Source organism: Stegodyphus dumicola, chromosome 2, assembly GCF_044657685.1.
Source record: "Stegodyphus dumicola isolate Sdum_Otavi_A_Nest chromosome 2, ASM4465768v1".
Taxonomy (NCBI): Eukaryota; Metazoa; Arthropoda; class Arachnida; order Araneae; family Eresidae; genus Stegodyphus; species Stegodyphus dumicola.
In genome coordinates, this window is record NC_140769.1 from 210,998,956 (window position 1) to 211,021,624 (window position 22,669).

The following is a 22,669-nucleotide window of genomic DNA, read 5'->3' on the forward strand; positions in this document are numbered from 1 at the left end:
GTTATTTTCTAGTAGGTAACTAACAAAAAACATTTAAAATCCTCTTTAATTGTTCTCCTGCCACACCCTCCCTTCTGAGGCCTTCTTTGGCGCCCCAGGTTCCATAGGGAATAAAGCAATTAAGCAAGGCTCTCCTCTCTTTAACTGCTTTTTCACACAGCTGGGGGCAAAAGAAAAGGAAGGCAATGGTTTCCTGCCTGAATAGCCAGCGGCCAGTTAGAAAACTACATGACAAAAGCCCACAAGACGAATGCCCACTTAAAACCAGCACACATTTTCAGGAAATCCAAAATAACTATGACTTCCTGAAAAATTTTACGAGTAATTATTATGATTAAAAAAATTAAATTTCAAGTGGGAATGAAATTAATTTATGTAAAATCCAAGTTGTCAAAATTTAACTGGATTATTTGAAACCATGCTTTTTATTCACCATTAAAACGGTGTTTGCGCTTAATCATAATAGAATACTGTACTTTTATTTTTTTTCGTTAAAATGAAAGTTCGGCTTTAATTCTCCATATTAAATTCATATAATGCAAAATTTTCTGTAGTGTTAAATTATTCATAAATTATTCTCTGTATATGATGAAAATTTACATACATATTATACTCCTTATAATTTTGTAGAATTAAAATAAGCTGTGTGGCCAGTATTCCCTTTCACCTCCCTTTGTCACACTTATACAAAGGCACTTCCATTTCTTGCGTAAATATAAAAACAAAGATACATACATGTATATGTTTTTAATTATATTATTTTGATTGACTCTCTGTACTATATATATATATATACGAATTTAATTCAGCCGGAGACGAAAATGAAATGTGTTCCGCTACTTAAATTTATTGTTCAATTATTTCTTATTCATTTATTTTTTATTTTATCTCTATTCATGACGTATATATCGGTGTGGGTTTTTGTTAGTGTGGACTTTTATCAGCGTGCCCTTCTATCTATGTGGGCTTTTATCTGTGTGGGCTTTCATCAATGTGCGCTTTCATCGGTGTGGGTATTAGTCGCGTGGGCAATTATCCCAGTGGGGTCATTTTTGTGGGCTTTTGTCGTGTGCACTTTCGTCCTTTTGTCTGGTCACCGCATGGACTTTATGTATTTCCTTCACAATGCATTTTGCTGTGAAATGACAAACATTGTACAGTTAATAATTAAAAATAAAAGTATGTTTTGACTAACAAAACTAAAGAAAGGAATATTTATACATGATTAATAAAAATTAATTATTCATGTAATATTATATCTAGAGTAAGGTACCATCCTTATACTCATTATTGGAATTGTCGTATATTGATACTTTGATACCCCCCTTACTTTGTTTAAAAATTTGAAATTAGATTCCATTTACTCAAAAACCAGTATTATATTTATTTGTTCCATCTGCTTAGTTACACTTAAGTGCTTAAAGTTCTAGTCATTGTACAAGGCATATATAATAAATATGTTTTTCTCCTATCTAAAATATCTATTTGTAAAATATCTTTTGAAGTAAATCTTTTAATTATAATAATGATTAATCTTTTATGTGGTAAGATTATGTAAATTATGTATGGATATTAGATTTAAGTGACTGAAATTTAAAAATTTCAATGGGAAAGTGGTGTTTACTTGGAATATTCCCATGATTCTCGAGTTACCTGGAGTCTTGTTAGACAACAATGCTGCATAAATGTACTAGACCGTTTGGCAGATGAAGCTACTATGTATTTTTCTGCATTGCATGGAAAATAGAGGTGTGTTCTTATACCTGTTACCCATCATCTGGCTTGTAAGTATGAATAAAATATTAAGATACTTATTTATTGATCTATTATTTATTGAAAAATATTTTTATGATATAAATCCAGATGTATTGCATAGTTACAAGAACTATCTATTAGTTTTCATGTTAGTTCTAAGCTTTATTGTAAATTTTATTTTTTTACTTTGAAAAAGAATAATTGTGATGAAATATTATATTCTGGACGATTATATATCTCTAAACCACAGAATTTCTAGCAGCAATTTGCCATCAGTGTCAACATTAAAAAATCATTATACTGAATAATTCACCTTATAGCTGTAAACTGCTAATATTTTGATACAATTGGACATATTATTTTAGGATATGTCTCTTAATCTTCTCTTAACTCGTTCCATACTCAAATCATCCCCTTAGAAGCTAAGATTGAGAATACTCGTCTCCTCAAGCAACAATTGGATGCTGTACGAGTCGCATCGGACATGGACCAGCATACACCTCTTACGGCAAAAGCAAACTGTGATACATTGAAAGTACTGGAGCCCCTTAAGGGTAAGTGTGTTTTTAAATATCTCAGTATGCTAAAAAAACCCTTAGATAGCCTTGCTAATGCTTTTAATGATAATTTTAAGTTAAATATAAAAAGAAAACAACATGAAATCTCGGATAATTCAAACGCTAATTCTAACCACGAGGATGGTAAGCCTATAAGGCATACATACGTATAGTATATTTTTCAGTTGCAATACCTTATTACCACTGAGAATTTTTTGCGATTCCCAGGACGCCATAATACAGTCAAAAAGTCATTAATTCAGACACCCATACTCCGGAATGATCTATAATCCGGACCTCAAAGCTACAAACTTTCTGCGCATACGTCGCGTTTACGTGTGCTCATAAGACCTTTACGGCTGTGACTTTGCCTGTGCACATGCGCATAATACGTTTACGCATGCGCGTTTAACGTATAACAGACGGTATAAGCTGAGCTAAAATTATCTAATTCAGTTAATGTTGCAGATTGCGTTGTTCCTTAATCTTCGAATTGGATCAGGCTTATTATTTTTTGCAGACTGTTAGAGCAATTTTATAAAAGTAAGCTTGAACTTTCGATTATGTCAAACAGAATTTCCGATATATATTTACTAATATGTACAGGATCTACAAAGCAAAAGTATGTTTCGAAGTCCATTAAACAAAAAGTGGAATTGCTGCAAAAATTGGAAAAAGGCATATCCTTTGTTTCTTAACCATTCCGAAATCTGTTTATCAATTTCATGCTGCTCTGCGGGGGGGACATCGCAGCGCGCAATGAACTGGAAGTTGATTTGTCAGCACTATCCTTATCTTCAGGGCAAATGTTTTTATTTTATTCGGCTTATAATTCCTTACTAAATGTAGTATTTCATCTCGATGTATTCCGTCTTTGATATGATTTAAATCAAATTCCTTGTCATTATAAATACCACAAGTACACATCAAATAGTTTTCTGGTTGCAATTTTCTAATTTCGACTATGCTTAATGTATGCTTTACGCATGTGCTTGTTGAAAGAAATGCTTAATAAAGTAAACAAATAAATATTAAGCTTTTTTTTGTAAATTTTCATACCCTTTAGATCATAATTGTTCTTTATTTCATAAATAACGGTTTCATATTTTTAATTGTATAATTTCTTCATGCCATCTTACCAGATTTAAACTGATGATCTATAATCCGGAATCGCCAAAGTCCCGACGAGTCCGGATTAACTACCTTTGACTGTATTTACAAAAATTCTGTGGAACCCAATAAGTACTGCGCAAATCCGACACATGCGTGAGTGAAACTGTCAATTTTTTCTTTTGTACACTTGCAGTTTTAGGTCACTACATTTAATTTCTAATTTTAAGACATAGAACAATGTGAACATTTTAAATAAGTAACAGATGAAATGACAGCGTCACGTGCAAAGCAAGAAAAATGAACGTTTCTATTATAAAATGAAGGCGTCGAAACGGATTCATTTTTTTTTTCTTTGTCTGTATTGCCATATCTATTTTAAGATGTATTGTATTATGTAAAAATATTTGGTAATTGTAAAAGTATTATAATAAATTAAAGAAATATCAAAACTGCTAAAATTCTAGGCAACCCCCTGCTGCGAGTCCAGCGACTCCAGTTTAAGAAACCCTGGTATAGACAGACAACCCGGCGAAATTACGCCCTAATTGAGATACAGACATAAAACTTATATCAAAATGATGGGGCATGCATTTGCAGTTGAAAGCAGCAAAACGCATCAAAATGGATCATTAACTTTCGAGTCGTGTGATTTTGATGCGGCTTGCTGCTTTCAAAAGCATTTTCCTACAACTTGCATCCTATTTGAGATGCAGATATAAAATTTGTGGAGCATGAAATTGCTATTGAATGCAGGAAACCGCATCAAAATCGGACAATCGGTTCCCGTGTAAAACAGATTTTAAAAAACTGTAATTCTTAGAGATGCATCAAATTTCATTGCCATGAAAAATATATTTCGTCCTCTGGACCCTGAAAACGATACTAATTATGTCCAGAATGCAGTTAACACTGTAAATCAACGAAGCACTTCAAGTCAAAATTTACCTACACCACCACAACCAAAAGTTGTTCCTCCAGTCAAAAATTCTACAATGATATAACCAGGGCAAACAAGTCCACAATACCAATTTTAAATCATATCAAATCCGAAGAACACAGGAAAAGGCCTAAAACCATCCTCAGAGACATACAATAAAGGTTTTTGATAAACGTTTAATTACTGTAAAGGCCCTTATTTTTGCAGGCCGTAATTTTCACAAAAATGAATATATCGGTGATTTCGCGAGTTGAAAATTTCACGAATTTTATATGAACAGAACAGAAAGTTGAAAAATTTTAAAAGTACTTAAGTAAAGTTGGGGGGGAAAAAAAAGTATTTCGCAAAGCTTTGATTTTTGCGATTACGACGGGCTCACGAAAATAAGGGCCTTTACACCAGTTTAAAAAAGACCCAAAAAACTAATTAATTATTCTTTAACTAATTATTGTAATATACCTAATTGCCTAGCTTAGCACCAAAAATTGGGAAAATTAAAATTTTTATTCCTATCGCATCACTAATTAATATTGAAGCAGGCTTAATTTAATTTGTCCATCATGTCCTCTAGCCCCTCATTCACTCAGCCATCCCTTTAAATTAGTATGGATTGAAGACAAGAAAGAATTTCAACCAATCACAAAAAATGCTGGTGGAAAAAATTGAAATAAGTGAGAGATGGAGCGCTTAACGAGGATCCTTAAGCGCTCCATCTCTCACTTTGTAATCACAGTTCAACAGCTTTCGGCCATGAAGGCGGTAGCTATCATAATCATACCACACACTCTACAACCAATCACGTTCGTCTCGATCTAGTTACTCAACCGTAAACCACAGAAGGATTTTTCGCCGATTTAATGGCTATATCCAAACTAAACAATAAAATTATCATAGGTAGAGACTTTAACTCACACCACAAAAATTGGAACTGCAGAAATGATAATTCAAATGGTCACATTGTTAATCAATTTGCCTCAACGGCCAACTTTACTGTTGTAGCTCCCTCCTACCCAACATGCTATAGATCTGCAAGCATTATTGAATTTTTCCTGCTAAAAAATATTTATCAACCATCAAGGATAGAAAGATTACGTGAACTATTCTCTGATTATAACCCTGTTTTAATGGAGGTGAATATCAGTAGCTATAGTACATCACACAAAAGAGCCTTTATTATGAACTGGGTAGCTCTAAACAACACTCAGTACCCGTTACCCGCGATACACAGTGAAGACGAGTTAGACGCAGTTATCGAAGATTTTACTAGCACACTTAACCGTGCTCTGAAAAATAGCAAGGCGGTCCCGTTGACTGGTAGGGCCAGAGATCCTGCTATTAGAGAACTTTTAGCTAACAGAAAGAGAGCTAGAAAAATATGGCAGAGGACCAGATGCCCAGAAGTTAAGAGAATTTTAAATCGGCTGAATCAGGAAGTCAGTACACGCACAAAACAAATGGTCTAGATATTTAGAATCACTCTCTACTGATGATCATGTATATGGAAAGCTGCTTCTAGATATAATAGATGCTACACAAATATTCTGCCCCTTAATGGCCCCTCTGGGATCACATACACAGAAACTGAGAAAGCTGAGTCACTAGCTGATCACTACGCTACTCAGTTTTACATTAACATCTCACACCCAGACACAGAACGCACAGTTAGTTACACTAACAATTTATACTTTTCATAACCAAAAACAGACAACATCCGTCTTGCTAAACCTTCGGAAGTTAACACCGCCACCTCCATACCTGTCCCTTTCAATGATGTTCGATCGATTATTGCGGCTTCCCCGCTCTCTCCAGATGAGTATGCGATGAGAATCGCTACTCAGACTGAATCTGCTCTCATCTGTAAAGAGTACTCGTCCCCATTCATTGTCTCTCCAATTCCGGTGTTCCCGGCACCACAGAAAACGCCTTCTCCGATGGGCAGGCGTTAGAGGTACACACCGTACAGGGCATCGTGCAAACAGACCACCACCCTGCAGTCTTCTGGCCACGGTAAAACGCGATATCTGTCGTCCAGTCGCCTGCGTCGTGTGTCTAGCGATTTCTCCCGCTGTCTGCCGCCTGTTTCTTCTGGCCTGTAAGGCAATATACCGGTCATCTGCAGGTGTGGTTCCTCGTGAACGACCACTACTAAACCCCCGGATAGCTGTTCCTGTAGTTTTAAATTGTCTCCAAAGTCGTGAAACGATGCTGTGAGCAATTCCGATCTCTGCAGCCACACTTGTCACACGGCGGCCTTCCTCCAACTTCCCAATGACCTCGGGTAAAAGCATCCAGATGTCATCTAACAGATTGATTATTCGCCATTTCTCGCCGAGGCAGCAACTCAGTGTGATTTTAACTGCTATACGGTGTGCAATCTCTTTGCCAGAAATACTGATCTTTCACCGAGAACATGCTTTATACAACTCAGACACTCCCCCATTATGTCTACCTGCATATCTGCGCAAGTGCTACCGTAGATCACCTTACTTAATCTCGGGATTGGTCTTTCTGTCCGCTCTGCCTCTTCGTTCAGCTGATATGCTAATTTTTCGACTTCGTCCTTAATTTTTGCACACCAGTGTATTTCACGTGCTATACACAGGATAAGGTACAACCCAGGAACCTGGAAATGATGTGTGTCTTTGTACCCTTCTAAAGGAGTATGGATTGAAAACAGCCTAGGCCTTCCCCGTAGCACACTGTAAATCACACTTCACCCAATAGGATTACTCCTCTGCCAGCCAACAGAAGTTCAACAAGCTCCCGCCTACCACCTGACTACTGAACCATTCAGCCTTGAATACTCGAGGAGAGGGGGAAGAAAAAAGAAGAAAAGGGCTTTTTCTTCTCTCTCCGCCCCCGATTGCCTCTGCTGCTCACACTCCAACTAGCTCTAGGTTTTAACTTCAAAACTCATCATCTTATATTTGCTGCAAACTCTGCCATTACTACTGATTATAATGTCACAATTGCTTTCATTTCATTTCACTGCCATAACTGCTCTTCGAATTTTTATTTTTACGAACTTCAGCAACATTATTTCTTTAACATTCGTAAAAGTATTAACTTACTACACTGGGATAAGGCTATGCCCAGGAACCCACTACAACTGAACATTAGTTCATCGAGGAAGGGCATACTCTAAATGAAGCTGCAGATGTCCAAATAAAAAAGGAAAAGAAAACCTATTCACAATAAATTGTTTCAACAAAGGAAACGATTGTGTGATTTTAGATGACAGTCGGAGAGTATTAGTATCAAATATTTTATTTCATCATACCACCAACAAATATTTTCTTTTGTTTCAGAAGCCCATCAAAAACTTACATGACAGCAAATGCAAATCTAGTATAAATAACGTTTATGTTGCTAAAATAAATTCTGATTTCCAAAGATGGCCTGTTTCTCGCATTGTTGGTAAATCATGGTTGATGGGCATTAAGAATGGTCTTTCCTCTAATTCACTGGACACACACAAATTAGCAGCACGTTGGTGTTAATTCTTTTTAATTCTGTATTAAAATATACAACTTTAAACTTAGTTGACATATGCGGCATTTGAAGTGCAAATAATAAAAATTTTTCTTAAATACTATGCTTTGTTGCTTATCTTTTAGAAATTTAAAGACCTGGAATTCTGCAATTCTGAGTAAAAAATGAAAATAAAAAACAATTAACACCAACAAAAACTTGTGGTAACATGACAGACAAATTATTACAAATACTACAAAAGATCATGCCTTTTCATTTTATTTAACCATATGTTAAAGCAGTATTCTTTATTAGACCTGGAAAAGTTAGAAACAGGAATATATTTTACTACAAAAACTACACGACAATTTTGAAATTAGAAGCTTTTCTGTATGAATTCCACTCTAAAACAATGCAAGTGCAGTCTTGACGATAAGAAAGTCAAATTTATTGAAATTTAAATTTGTATTTCCATTTTAATTTTCATTTTCCTAAAAACATTTGTCAACTTTGCAGGATTTCATCTTCAAGTATATATGTACAGACATTTAAAGTTCTGATGTATTAACATCTCGTGGAAATACACCTATCCCTCGATTTATACAGTACTTACCTGTTTTACATGATTTCAGTTTTACACAGTTTAAAAATTAACAGATTTCAAAAACTTAGTAAAATAGTATTTGCTGCATAAATGCAAATACATACATTTGAAGTCATTTTTTAATCTCATTTCTTTGGTAACACTGGTGGCAACAACAAGGATGGGGATTCCCCGTGTTAGGGGAATCTCAATAGTATGTATATGTATTTCATAACAGTAAAATTTTAAATTATATGGTTCACGCGAACTAATGCAGTATCAGTATTTTAGCAGCAAGGATTACATCATTTTTATCTACATATCTGAATGTTTACTAGCAAGTTTTCAACATTTATAGTTTTTGTGGCATTTTTTATAATTTATGTAAATTTTTTAAAGTATTATAATGCCAAAACGATTTTTAAAAAAAAATCAAAAATGAAATTAGAAGCAAAAATTAAAATATTAGATCATCTATGTAATAGAGAAGGAGTAACAAATGTTGCTAAATTTTACTCCATGAACGAAGCCACAATAAGGACAATTAAAAAAAAAAAAAATGAAGACTCTACTAGAAAAAGAATTAGATATGGGTAGAAGACGAAAATTTAAAATGGATTCCAATTGATACTGATGCTATTAGAAACAAGGCTTTAAAAATTTATAAAGCACTTAAGAATCGGTCACTATCGACTTTGTCAGATGAAAAAAAGGTATCTTTTTCCACAAGTCATGGTTGGTTTGAGAGATTTAATAATATTTAAACAAAGGCATTCTTTACATAATCTAAGATTGAAAGGAGAAAGTGCATCTGCTGATTCGAATGTAACAACAATATCCAGCAAAATTTGCTGAAATCAATTGCCACGATCTCCTACATTTCTGATCAGATCTTCAATGCTGACGTGTCTACGTTGTTCTGAAAAAAAAAAAAAAATACAGTCAAAAGTCGTTAATCCGGACTCGTCGGGACTTCGGCGATTCCGGATTATCGATTTTTCCGGATTATAGATCATCAGTTTAAATCTCGTAAGATGGCATGCAGAAATTCTAAAATTAAAAATATGAAACCGTAATTTATGAAATAAAGAACAATTATGATCTAAAGGGTATCAAAATTTACAAAAAAAAAAAAGCTTAATATTTATTTGTTTACTTTATTAAACATTTCTTTCAATGTAAGTTGTTTAAGTTGCTTCATTTTATGTGATACTAATACTTTCTCTTTAATTCTATAAACAGACATAATTTCTTTTCAGTTAAAGAGTTCTGCTGTTCAAGTCCCGTTAATTGCTGTGCCGAGAATACCGACTAACTGGTCAATGGAAATTTTTTCGTTTTCACTAACCTCTCTGTCACATTCTTCATGTCTTTATCCATTTTTTTCAGCAATTTCACTTTTTGTTTGTTGGACATTGAAACATACTTTCGTTTTGTAGATCCTTTGGAAGTTCCAGCATCGGAAATTCTATTTGACATAATCGAAAGTTCAAGTTTACTTTTATAAAATTGCTCTTACAGTCTGCAAAAAATAATAAGCGGGATCCTATTCGAAGATTAAGGAACAACGCAATCATTAACATTAACTGAAATAGATAATTAGATAATTTTAGCCTACACCGTCCGTTATACATTAAACGCGCAGGCGAAAACGTATTCTGCGCTTGCTCACACGCATATGCGCAGTAGTCAAGTTCTTACGCGCTCGCGTAAAACGCCTGTGCTAACGCGGCACATGCGCAGAAAGTTTTTAGCTTTGAGGTCCGGATTATAGATCATTCCGGATTATAGGTGTCCGAATTAACGACTTTTGACTGTACCTTGCAAATCAGCTAGTGGTCATAAGGTAGTGAAAAGTCATACAATTTTTTTCTGTTGCAATGCTTCAGGCAATTATATAATGAAACCATTGGTTATTAACAAATCAAAAACACCATGTTCATTTAAAGGAACAAATATAAATAACCTTCCCTTTTATTGGATGCCTAACAGGAAAGCACGGGTCACTGCCATAAGGTTCAATGAATGATTTCTTACCATGTTTGTCGCAGATGTCAAAAATTATTTAGGTAAAAAAGGATTGCCTTTTAAGACTCTTCTTTTAATAGATAATGCACCTGGTCATCTTCAAAATTTACAACACAAAAAAGTAGAAATAGTCTTTTTGCCCAAAAAATACAACTTCTTTATTACAGCCATTGAATCAAGTAATATTTTCTGGCTTTTACAACATTGTGTATATCAAACAAACCTTTAGGTATATTTTAGAAAAAATGGAGAATAATGAATCTTACTCTTATGGATGCTTGGAAGAAATTTACAATCTTAGATTGTGTTGGACTGTCATATACTCAGATTAAACAATCAATGCTCAACGCATGCTGGAAAGCAATACGCTGGATGTTGCTAAAGATGAGAATGATAGATTACCATTAGAGTGTGAATATTCTCAGATCACTAAATTGGCTCAAACTGTAGTAGGAGAAGGTTTTGAGGATTTAGCTCAAGCATATATTAAAGGAATAATGGTTGATGAAGAACTAAATGAGGATGAGTTAGTTAACATGATTCATGAAACAAATAAACATGATGAAGACCAATCTGAACCAGCTGCATTCACAGCTAAAGTCATCAGTGTAGGACTTGAATTGGGAAGAAAATTAGGTAATCATTTTTTACAATATGACACAAATGTCGAATGAAATCTCCGATTCCAAGGGGAGCTTAGTAAGTGTTTAAATCTATATACGGATGTTTAAAAAGATTTAGGGGGACAAAAAAACAACAGGCAATTGTTAATTATGGATTTCATCATGAAGTCTAGTCGATGTGAGATCTCCCCTAATTTATCATCTATTGAAGCAGAATTGTATCACGAATACTCAAGTGATGAAAGAGACATCATACCAATCAAGAAGAAAAAACTAATAATTCATGAAAGTGATGTCAGTCCAAAATCAACTCTAAATATGAGAATATTTGTAGAAATTTCCTGTTCTTTCAATTCGAGCCACAATTTTTCATAAATGCTACATACTTTCATTACATTATCAGGTTGCATACTTCTGATGTCTGTGTAATTTATTTAATTGATGATGTAATTTATTTAATTGATAACTAAATATACTCGATTATGTTTTCACAAGGCTTGCTAATGTTTTTTTTTAAATAACACGAAAATAATCATGCAATGCAATAAAAATAGAACATCATTTTCCTGCCTCAGAATATACTACTAATAACAGGTTGTTTAAAGAGCAAAATATACAAAATTTAAATTAAATAATTATTTCCTTTTACTCAGTTGAATATACATTTAATTCATAAACATGTATATGCAGATAAAATTAGCTATGTCAATAAAGTTCTGCAAAGAATAATGAACGTGATCCTATTAGTTAAGTGTTGCAACTTTATTTCATATGAAATATTTTCTATATAGTCATTCCTTAAAAGTAGTCTCTGAATAATTAAACCAATTAAATTTGTTTCTAAATGTACTTGGGTTAATTGATAAAAGCAAGGCTTTTTTTTAAATGGCAAGCTGATTTTTAATTGATTTCATACTTAGATACATCATTATACATACATTAATAAAATAAATAAAATTCTAATTATGTTAGGGCAGTTTCCATTTTGCTGGTGTTTACTAAAGAAAATTTTACAGATAGCATTTTTAACAAAAACGCTGTTTATGATCATTTAAGATTTAAAAATAAATAAATAAATAAATAAAGAGAGAGAGAGATTATTTTGTAAGTATTCATCAAGAATATTTCTTCCAATTTATGTTTTCGAAGAAACGCCTTTATTACACCAAAGTAAAAAAAAATTATCCCTCTACCAAAACTTAAATCTGTATCGATTAAAAAAGAACAGTAATGCGTATTTAATAAGAACACAGGAATAAATTGTATTAAAACTCAAATCTATTTGTAAATTGTTCTTCTCTAAACTTATGCTTTGAACCTGAAATATTTTGAATGAAATAGTGCTTTTTTATTTATTTTAAGACTTGATCTATTTTAAATTTACCTAAAATACCTAAAATAATTATTTTAGCTTTTCAAGAGTTTCTTTTACATTGCTGAATTTGATGAAGGTGTACAAACGGTGCCAAATTCTTGGTTTTGGGCTGATATGGATAAATGACATATGTAATATGAAAAAATGAATCAAACTGAACAAAATGATTGCATCACATCAAGCCCCAGATTATTGAGAACTTTGGCAATTTCACCGGGTTCTCTAAATTTTTGCATCGACAAGTATGATATTTTCTATAATTATGTGTTCTTGTTGCTCATTTTTCTCACTGTATAATTTAGAAAGCTGAATAGAACATGGAAAATGCTGTTATGAATGACATCAGTACCAAAATATTTTTAAAATATAGTAACATCTCCATTTTTAGTACTTTTATCCATAAATTATTAGTACGAGTTGGTAGTTTGGTTTTTGAATCTTAACATTATTTTAATTACCAGACTAGTTGTTTAAAAATAGGAATGCATGTATTAAAAAATTCAAAAATTAACAATCATATCAGGATATAATATATATTTGCTTTAACATTTAACTGCATTTTTTTATACAAATTTGATGCTCTCAAAATCTATTCGGTCACCTTAATTTTGCAGTGGAAAAATAATGAAATAGTATAATCCTACAATTCGAAACCATAAAAATTCTATTTGATTTATTTATTGAATAAATTGTTGCAAAATATCTGAAATTTGCAGAATTTTATAAAATAATGTAGCCATGACTGTTAATTTAATTTTACATCAAATATTTCGATAATTATACATGAGCAAATAAATGCTGCTAGAACATTTAGATGTTTAATCTAACATTAAACGATTATTTAATTCATTCTTTTTGCTTTATGTTAAATTATTGTTTATGAGTGATAACGGAAATTTAAAATTTTCAGTGAAAAAGGCATAGAAAAGTTAAAGTTGGCTATGAAGTTTTCAGACATCGAAAAGTGCAGAATTTGGTGCGGAAACAACAAAAAAAAAAAAAAAAAAAAACACCAGCGATTTAAATTCTCCGATTCTTCAGATGAGTAAAAAAAGTAAACAAGTAAAAAACAGTAAAAAAGTTCTATAGTAAAAAAGCTAGCAGAGCTGTGCTTGCCATTGCTACCAGAGTGCACACAAGGAAAATATTTTCAACCAGAATTTTCTGCATCTGTTTTAGCTAGTCCTCACTGCAAATCTGAGGACTAATACTCCAAAAGCAGGCTCATCAGAAAGACCCAATAAAGGTTTCGTACTGTTGCATTCCTATACAGGTTCATGCAATTTGGAGTGATTAACGATGACACTTAATAAACACACAATGTATTTGCCAGTATTATTCAGGACATCTCCAAAAACATGTTTACAGTCGTCCAAAAACTGCGACAAGCACATTGAAACAATCAGCAACAGAGCCTTTAGGCTGTAACAGTGAAGACAGCTTCACAGCAAAGTGCTAGAGTACAGCTCCCGACTAGGTTCAGTCTTCTCAGAACTCGACGTACTGTCGAGATTCTCGACGCTACAACTCGCGATGCACTCCACAATAAGCACTAGAATACAGCTTCTGACTCAGTTCAATCGTTCTTGGAGCTCAACACACTCCAAGATAAGACTCGATGATGCACTAACTCGCGATACATTAAGAGACTCTCTCTACGCACTCCCCAATCAACTCAATACTAGACTGAAAATCAACTCGATAGACTCGAGATACTACTGCTACTCCGCATACAGGCAGGGTTTATATAGCTTTTAGCATGCATTCGAGAACATTCTAAGTCAAACCAGTAAGAACTCGTTCTAAATGGTTCTCCATCCGTCTACGGCATATTGCCAATTTCGCTGAAAGATGTTGCCAAATGGGTGATTTCTCGCCAAATCTAGCAAATCCTAAACCTGCTTTGTGGGAAATCTATCTTACCGCAGCTGGAAATTTTTTAACAGTAACTTTCTGAATTTGCCAATAGTCAATTTTTTAAAAGTGTTCTGTTTTCAGGTTTTTAGAATAATTATGTAATAAAGACACAATAACACGCCGAATAAATACTAATTCAGAAGTCAAACAACAAAAATCAGCGTTATATTTACAAAATTTTCACAGTGACTGTTTACTGTGAAAATTTTGTAAATATAACGCTGATTTTTGTTGTTTGACTTTTGAATTAAATATGTAATACCCTGACCTTTTCTCTTCCGCAGAACTTCAACATCTAATCTTAAAAAATTTAAATTCTTTATCTAGATTACAAATATTGCAAGAAAAGGTGGAGTTGCAGAAAACTCCTAACTGTGCAATCAACCGAAAAATTCAGAATTAAATATATTCCAATTAAAAACTGAATTAGAACTTCAATTTTTAGAGAGAATGTTTCTCAACAACATAGCTCCTGTGGTATTGTAAAATAATATTTTACATTAATCCTAATAGTTTTTTTTTTTTTTTATTTTTATTTTATTTTATTTTATTTTGTTTACTTTTTGCACACATTTTCATTTTATAAAGTAATTTCTGTTACGTTTTTGCTTAAATGAAATTTTCTATTTCAGTATTATCTTATTTTCTTTATATAAAAACTAACTGCATAAAATGTACTAAAATACAAATATGGAACTCAAAGCAATGAAAACGTTATGATTTTATAAATAAGTTTCCATTACATTTGCATTTTATTTTGAGGAAAGTTAGATTTCTTGAGTGTTCTGTGAAGTTGAAATAATTTTCTTAAATGATAGAATAAGAAATCTTGTTGGTTATGCATTTATAGATTAAAGTCAATTTTTATTTATATATTTATTTATTTAGGTCAATGAATTGAAACATATTAATGTTAAAGGAGACTAACGTAAACATATTAATAGTAATCGTAACAAATATTTTGAAGTGATGTCGGACACGCTAGCCGAAGAGTACAGTTGGGTAAGTGAAAAAAAAAAGGGGGGCATTTAAATCCCTGAAGTTATCATAGGTTATTTTACATAAGTCAACATTTATAAATATATTTTTATGTACATCATCATTTACAAAATATCTTGATAACTTACATTACGTATAATATGAAATCTGCCAAATTAAGTCACACCCAGCACCCGTAGCTCTCAGCCTGAGTCAAATCTTAATTATTCAAAAAATCGAATAAAATAAGACCAGACTTCCATGAATAGTGCATAGTGCTACTAAATGCATATGTGACCATCCCAGAAGAAATAAAGCAGGTAGATATTAGCATCTGGAAAGATATCCCAATGCATGAAGGAAGAGTAATATATTTAGTGTATGAACCTGTTATGTCAAGAAGACTTTAAATGAATTAGAAGACAACATAAAATAGCAGTTTTATCTGATCGCAAATGTTTAAAATGTTATTTAAAATGTCTAACTTTTTTTTATTCTTAAAATGATGTTTAATCCTCATTTGTTCTGCTATTTAATTTTTATGATGTATTGTTACTTAGTTTGTTATCTATCCACTTGTCAGTAATTGAGCTGAATTAAGTAAAGCTTTGTTCTTTTACATTATATTTTACCGCTCGATCAGGCCGACTGCCGTACCAAAGCACTCGGGTTCGAATCTCGGAAAAGGTTCGGGGGTTGTAAATGCATAGTGTCTGTGCATCATGGGGGCACCCAAAATATGCTGCAAGCCGAAAAGTTCTTTCAAGAAGCTGATCGTAGGGAAAGAGAACTTGAAAATCCTTGGACTCGTCCTCCGTGTGATAGTTGCATCGCAAAAATGTTATGGTTTTTAATTAATTGACTTCCTGTTTAAATATGCAGTAATTATAATTAAAAATTCACAAGTAAATTTTCCATTTAATGTATTTTTTAGAGATAGTGCAAACTCATCTCCCTGCAACAATTGAAAAGAAAGGTGCTACTATAACAGTTAATCTCAAAAAGGTTGGTGGGTGGTAAATGTATAGTGTCTGTGCAGCATGGGGGCACCCAAAATATGCTGCAACAAAGTTGCTACTACACTCATGTCCATAAATTAAGGATAATTCGGAGTCACGCGGAAATCGAACTCTAAAATATACTAAAATATCACCTGTAACATCACAACACACATCTTCAAGAATCATATGCAAATTTTAGGAAGTAACCAGATGACACCGATGGTACTTCACAATGACGAGAATGTAAGAAAGTGATATATAACGAATACAGGCAAAGAAGTAAAATTGTTCGCAGGCACTTTATAAGCATTTCAGTGCAATAACCAAATAGTTCGCAGGGGCTTTATAAGCATTTCAGTGCAATAACCGACAAAGGACGCATTTGGATGATTTTTTACGTGGTAGAATTATCGGCCGTCTGGAATGTGGGCGTACCCAACTGGAAGTATCAGACAAACTTGGAATTGCCCAGAGTGTCATCTCCAGCCTTTGGCAACGATTCCCAGATGATGGTAATGTGAGTAGACGTTACAGCACAGGTCGCCCCAGAGTTACAGCGCCGAATAAGGACCGGTATTTGGCAGTTACTGCCAAAACAAACAGGTGGAGCACAGCCTGAGACCTGCCTCGTCAGCTCTCTTCAGCCACTGGTACGACAATTTCAAGGCAGACCGTGTACAGACGCTTAGGGCAGATTGGTTTATATGTTCGTAGACCTGTCAGATGCGTTCCACTTACTGCAACTCACTGTCGCCTGCGGTTAGCCTGGAGTAGAGAGCATGCACTGTGGACACCGCAACAGTGGGCTTGTGTGATGTTTTCCGACGAGTCCAGGTTTAGCTTGCAGTCTGATTCTCGCCGGACTTTCATATGGAGAGCTCCAGGTATTCGTTACCACCAAGAAAGCATCATTGAACGACACCGTTACGGTGGTGTAGGAGTGCTCGTTTGGGGTGGAATTATTCTGGGTTCCAGAACTGACCTTCATGTTCAAATTGGAATCATGACAAGCCATATCTATCGGGACGTCATTCTGGAACAACATGTACATTTGTTTCGGGGTGCCATGGGCACACAATTTGTTTATGGATGACAACGCCAGTCCTCACCGTGCAAATATCGTAAGCGAATGCCTTCAATCGTAGGATATCACCCGTACAGACTGGCCAGCATTCTCACCAGACTTGAACCAGTAGAACACGTGTGGGACATGCTTGGCCGACGAGTTGCAGCCCGTCAACGTCCTTCTACATGTCTAGCGGAACTTCGGAGTGCATTGCTTTTTGAGTGATGTAATATCCCCCAAGATCAGATCGATAATTTGATACTCAGATGCCTAGGCGTTGTACGGACTGTATTGCATCGTCTGGGAGACATACAATGTATTAACAATCAAACCAACCATGTAATATTGGTTTTTTGTAAATAAGTTTTTTTTTTTTTTTGGTAATTTGCTCCAGGGAGAAAAAAAAATCGCTAATTTTTTTAATAATATCAAACATATAGCATCTGTTTTTGCTCTTTACCTTTTGTTTAATAAATAAGCTTTACAAATAAGTCAAATTTGTTTTGCTTCTAACTTTTCCTTTGCCTGATTTTGCATTATCCTTAATTTATGGACATGAGTGTATAACAGCGAGTACTTTTGTGTACAGAAGCTGTCTTGAAAGCTTAGAATCTAAAATTTTAAGTTTGTATTTGTTTTTACTGAATTGTAAGTATTATAAATTCATATGTTTGGAAGCGTCCGAGTTTCAAAAATAATAAAAGTATAAATGATAAATAATAAAGCTTCAAAATAGTAAATCAAACAATCATCAAAATGTTTAGTACCTATTTAAAAATTTGGAGCTTTCTTTCAATTTTAAAGTAATTTAAAATTTAATAAATAGCTTTAAAACTCTTGCCAGTCACTGCTCATCTCAATGCATATAATAGCATTATAATTTTTTATAATAATAATGCATATTTTGTTTAATTTCATGAGGCTGAAGGAGACATTGTAAACTTATATTATGAATACGAGTCATATTTTGTAAAATTCGATGAAAGGCCATTCGAAAAACATGTATACATTGACAGAATTGCCGATATAAATAAAATATGTTATTAACAATATTAACTTCTTATTAATTAAGAAAAGGCTGCATTAAATATATTAAAAGGATCTTTTAAAATTTTTGCAGGAAATGAATTTAAGTTTCTCTTAAGTGAATGGATATTTTTATATCTTTATTACCGTATTTGCAGGCGCATAAGGCACATCCCCCTTTTTTTATACACATTTCATTATAATGAATTTACAGTATTTTAAATATAAATACAAAGTAATACTTTATACCCACAATTCATCTGGGGAAGAGCTTTTAATTTTCTTCATCAAAACCTAAACACTCATCACCATAGCTAAATGAAAAGTCACTTGAAACCTCTCCTAAATCAGCATTCGAGTCCTCATACAACAGATTGTCCTCTGTACCATCCAGTGTATTAATAATGCCACACTTCATACATGATTTAACCTCTGCCTCTGTTTTCACAGCATCCCAAGATGCTTTGACCCATTCACAAACTTTCCAAATGTTAGGCCTTCCCCTTCTTCTTGATGGTGTAACCTCAAAATTTGAAGCCTGCATCCAGCTTGCATGCTTTGTTACAGCAATTTCAACATTGTTTTTGAACCATAATTTGCCAACAAACTTAAGAAACACCAAACAGTTGAAATTTCCCACACTTAAAAGTCGTTCGCAAAAATTGCAGTTTTCATGCCAGATGCACATTTACTAAGCTCTCCGTAACTGTAATATTCCCACACATCGCAAGGAAACAAGAAAAAAATCACATAACTCCAAAAAAAGAGGAAATTTCCAGAAATTAATGCAATCAAAAACTGAGTATCGACATACAAGATGCACCTCCTTTTTTTCCCGACTTATTTTCAAAGAAAAACAGTGCGTCTTATACACTAGAAAATTTGCTATTTAAAACTTTCTTACATTTATTGGAAAACAAATTGTTTTATATGCTTAATTTCATTCACATAACTATGCTCACTGTAGTTATTGGCTATACTAAATATTTGAATGAAGAAATGTAAGTTTTATTTGCACAAAAACTATTAGCATGTGTTTTATAGCAATACACACAAGTACACAAAAGTGATACACAAAAACTATGAGCATATAGTTTTATAGCAATTTATGAGAGCCAAGTTTTACATAAAAATGTAAATGAATCATAAACGCATCTGTTATATAATTTCAATACAATGAGATATAACAATAATCACTGAGGAAATCTGATATGATTGTGATGACTATATTCAATAATTAAAAAATTCCAAAGATTCCAGTAAGATTTTAATAACTGGAAGAGTAACTTCTTACTGGATCAATAAAACGCTTTTCTGCTGTTATCAGTTTTACTGGAGGAGATGTCTGAAATACTGCTATTGCGACATTATACTGATTAAACTAATGTAACACTGTGCGACACCCACACAAATCTTTAAAGCAGCAATTCTCAACAGGTGGTACACAAGATAAAAAATAGGTGGTAGGCAAAGAAACAAAGTTCAAAAATTCTATGAAGAAAAAAAGAACAATTGTTAGAAAATTCCTGTGATTGCACTTCCACTGAAGATTTCATAAATAACAACTTTTGGCTACACCGAAAAAAAGAATTTAAAGGCATTTCAAATAAAGCTAAATTTTTATTGCCTTTTCGCACAACCTATTTGTGTGAACAAGGATTTTCTTCCATGTTTTATTTGAAAAATAAATACAGAATAAAATTAAAAGTGGATCACATTTAAAGCTAAGTGAAATAAGGCCAGACAAAGAAATTGATCTCTCTTAAACAGGCCCAAATTTTACACTAAATTTAAGTATATAACTTAAATTTTGATAATTAAAATGGTAACCAATTCTTAATTAATATTTTTTATGTGTGCCTATTTAATACAGATAGCCAATAGCTTGTGCAAATGGCAAAACATTTATTTTTTCTATTTATATTGAGAAACTGAATAAGTATTATAAAATGTACAATAATTATACTGGTTGTACTAAGGTTTTTAAATTTTTGTTTAGATGGTATGTGTTAGTCAAAAGGTTGAGAACCGCTGCTTTAAAGCAATTAAATTTATGTCACTTTGTGAAGTTATACAAAAGTCGCAGTGTGACATTAACATCATTATCGCAGCATGACTTTACTACCATACTCAAAGACAAAGAAGCAACAATAACAAAAAAAAGAAGCCAAGAGAAAAAATTGGTATCTTACCTCTCAGCCTCCACATCCACAGGGCTTGTTTGCTCACATCCTCTTCTTGGGCGCTTCGCATTCCTATAATAAACAAAAATAGGTACAATTTTATTACCGAGACCATAATAAACCACAGTGACAGTACATGCATAAAAGCACCAAACTTGGCACACACATCCATTTAAATCATAAATTGACATCACATAAATTTAGATACTTCTAAATGCAAGTGAATTATGACTGCACATAAATTTAGATAGCTCTAAATTTTAATTTACCACTGAAATACTGGTATACTTTTTAAACTTTTTAAAAGTGCATCGAATCTATCTATTTAGAAATTGCCAGAGATGAAAAATTTGCAATAAAATTTTGACAAAGAAAAGGCATCATTCATGATTGTGTGTGATTATGACAAAGCCTCAAGGGCTATCTGCCTGTGCCTTTGTGGAGCACTTTCTAAGGGAAACTGGCTTGTATACACGTTACACATGGGGAAAACCACGAAAACGCCCAGCCCGTTCCTGGGATTCGAACCTCGGACCGACTACCAGCGTTCGGTGACTCCACCGCTCGGCCGCTGGTGGGCCTCATTCGTGATAGAAAATTAGGCTTAAACTATAGTCCAAGAACCATGAAATGAAACCATTTCATCGATAACTCAACAACTAAATGGCACCTTTAATCTTCTAGGTGTATCTACGGATTATTTCGTATTGAAAGATGGCTTTCCAAATCACGACACGCAGAATATTCTTGTCAGATTTTGATAAATACGAAATGGTTTCGAATGAATGCGGCAACTGGCAGTAGGGAAATAGCAATCAATAGAGAAAGATGTTACAGCGCGAGGTTCATAAATAAAAACCTCGTATCCAGCCACACTATCTGCCGACCTGTAGGCGATTTTCGTGCCGAAACCGAAAAATACTAAGAAGCCTTCGACCGAAAGCTTTGTGTATGCAAAAAGTTTGTGAAACAAAATTTCTTCTATAAAATAAAATGCAATTTGCACTGAACCCATGAATTACTTTTAAAGAAATTAATATCACCTAATTTACAAATAATTTCTTTTAGCATGGAATAAATACTTAAACAGGTATCTTACAATTACATGAAATAACGTAATCTTTAAAGGCATTGATGTATACAATATAAATATTTGCTTGTTATTTTATGAAATAACAGTGTCTGGGAAGCCCACTCAAATATCCTGTAGAATTTTAACAAATTATTTTATAGGATACAAATATGCATCTGTTTTTTTATGAAATATGTGAAATTCATGCAAATAAAATTAAGGATTATGAAATTTATTTTAATATAAATAACTCTGCAAAAAGAAATATTCAGGAGACTTTATTCCCCTTATTTTCCTATTATTGTCATCATAAAAAAAATAATAGCATTTATCTTAAAGATAATTAGCTTATTTAAAAAATACAATCTGTAAGCACTTTCTTTAACTCGATATAAGATCCATTTATTTTAAATACTTTTCTAAAACTTTTTATAAAAAATAAGAAAATAATGTAAGCACAAACCTTGTGGTTGAAAAGTTATGCAAACCTTGGGTTCAGTACCCCTCAAATAAATAATGAAAACAATCTCAGATTTTATAGGATAAAAATTAGGTCCAAACGGGCAATTTTTTTCATTTACAGACAATCATTAGATGTTTGGGCTAATGCTACTTTGGACTAAAAGTATTTAAAAGCTACAATTTCAGACAGACTGTCTTGCACACTTAAAATACAAATGTTTTATTAATTACACTGCTTGCCTTAAAAATATGTTTCTTAATCAAAAATTTGCTAATTTTTTATAAAACATAAACTAATACTTATAAAAGAGCCTGAGGCAATTTGTTACAATTAATTAAATTGTTCAACGTTGTTTAATGAATTGTTTAGGCGGTCAGAGCCGGAACAGCTAATGAAGTTTATGAGACTGTGATATTACTTTCGGTTTTGTGAAATGAAGAATTACATAGGATACTTTCAGATTGAAGTTCTGTAGAAACAAAAAAGTAAGTACCATCCCTCTTTCTGAAGCTCTTTATTTG

At 33.1% G+C, this 22,669-nt stretch overlaps 1 protein-coding gene across 2 annotated transcripts in view; it reads left to right on the plus strand.

Moving 5' to 3' along the window:
* Positions 1-22,669, plus strand: part of LOC146998819 (alcohol dehydrogenase class-3-like) — a 116,865-nt gene that overhangs the window by 21,750 nt on the left and 72,446 nt on the right. For both annotated transcript variants that reach the window (XM_085811707.1, XM_085811706.1), the window contains exons 5-6: positions 2,175-2,309; positions 12,479-12,684. In XM_085811707.1, coding sequence (XP_085667833.1) covers positions 2,175-2,309; positions 12,479-12,507 — 164 coding nt within the window. In that variant the 3' untranslated portion in view covers positions 12,508-12,684. The remainder of the gene's footprint in view (positions 1-2,174; positions 2,310-12,478; positions 12,685-22,669) is intronic.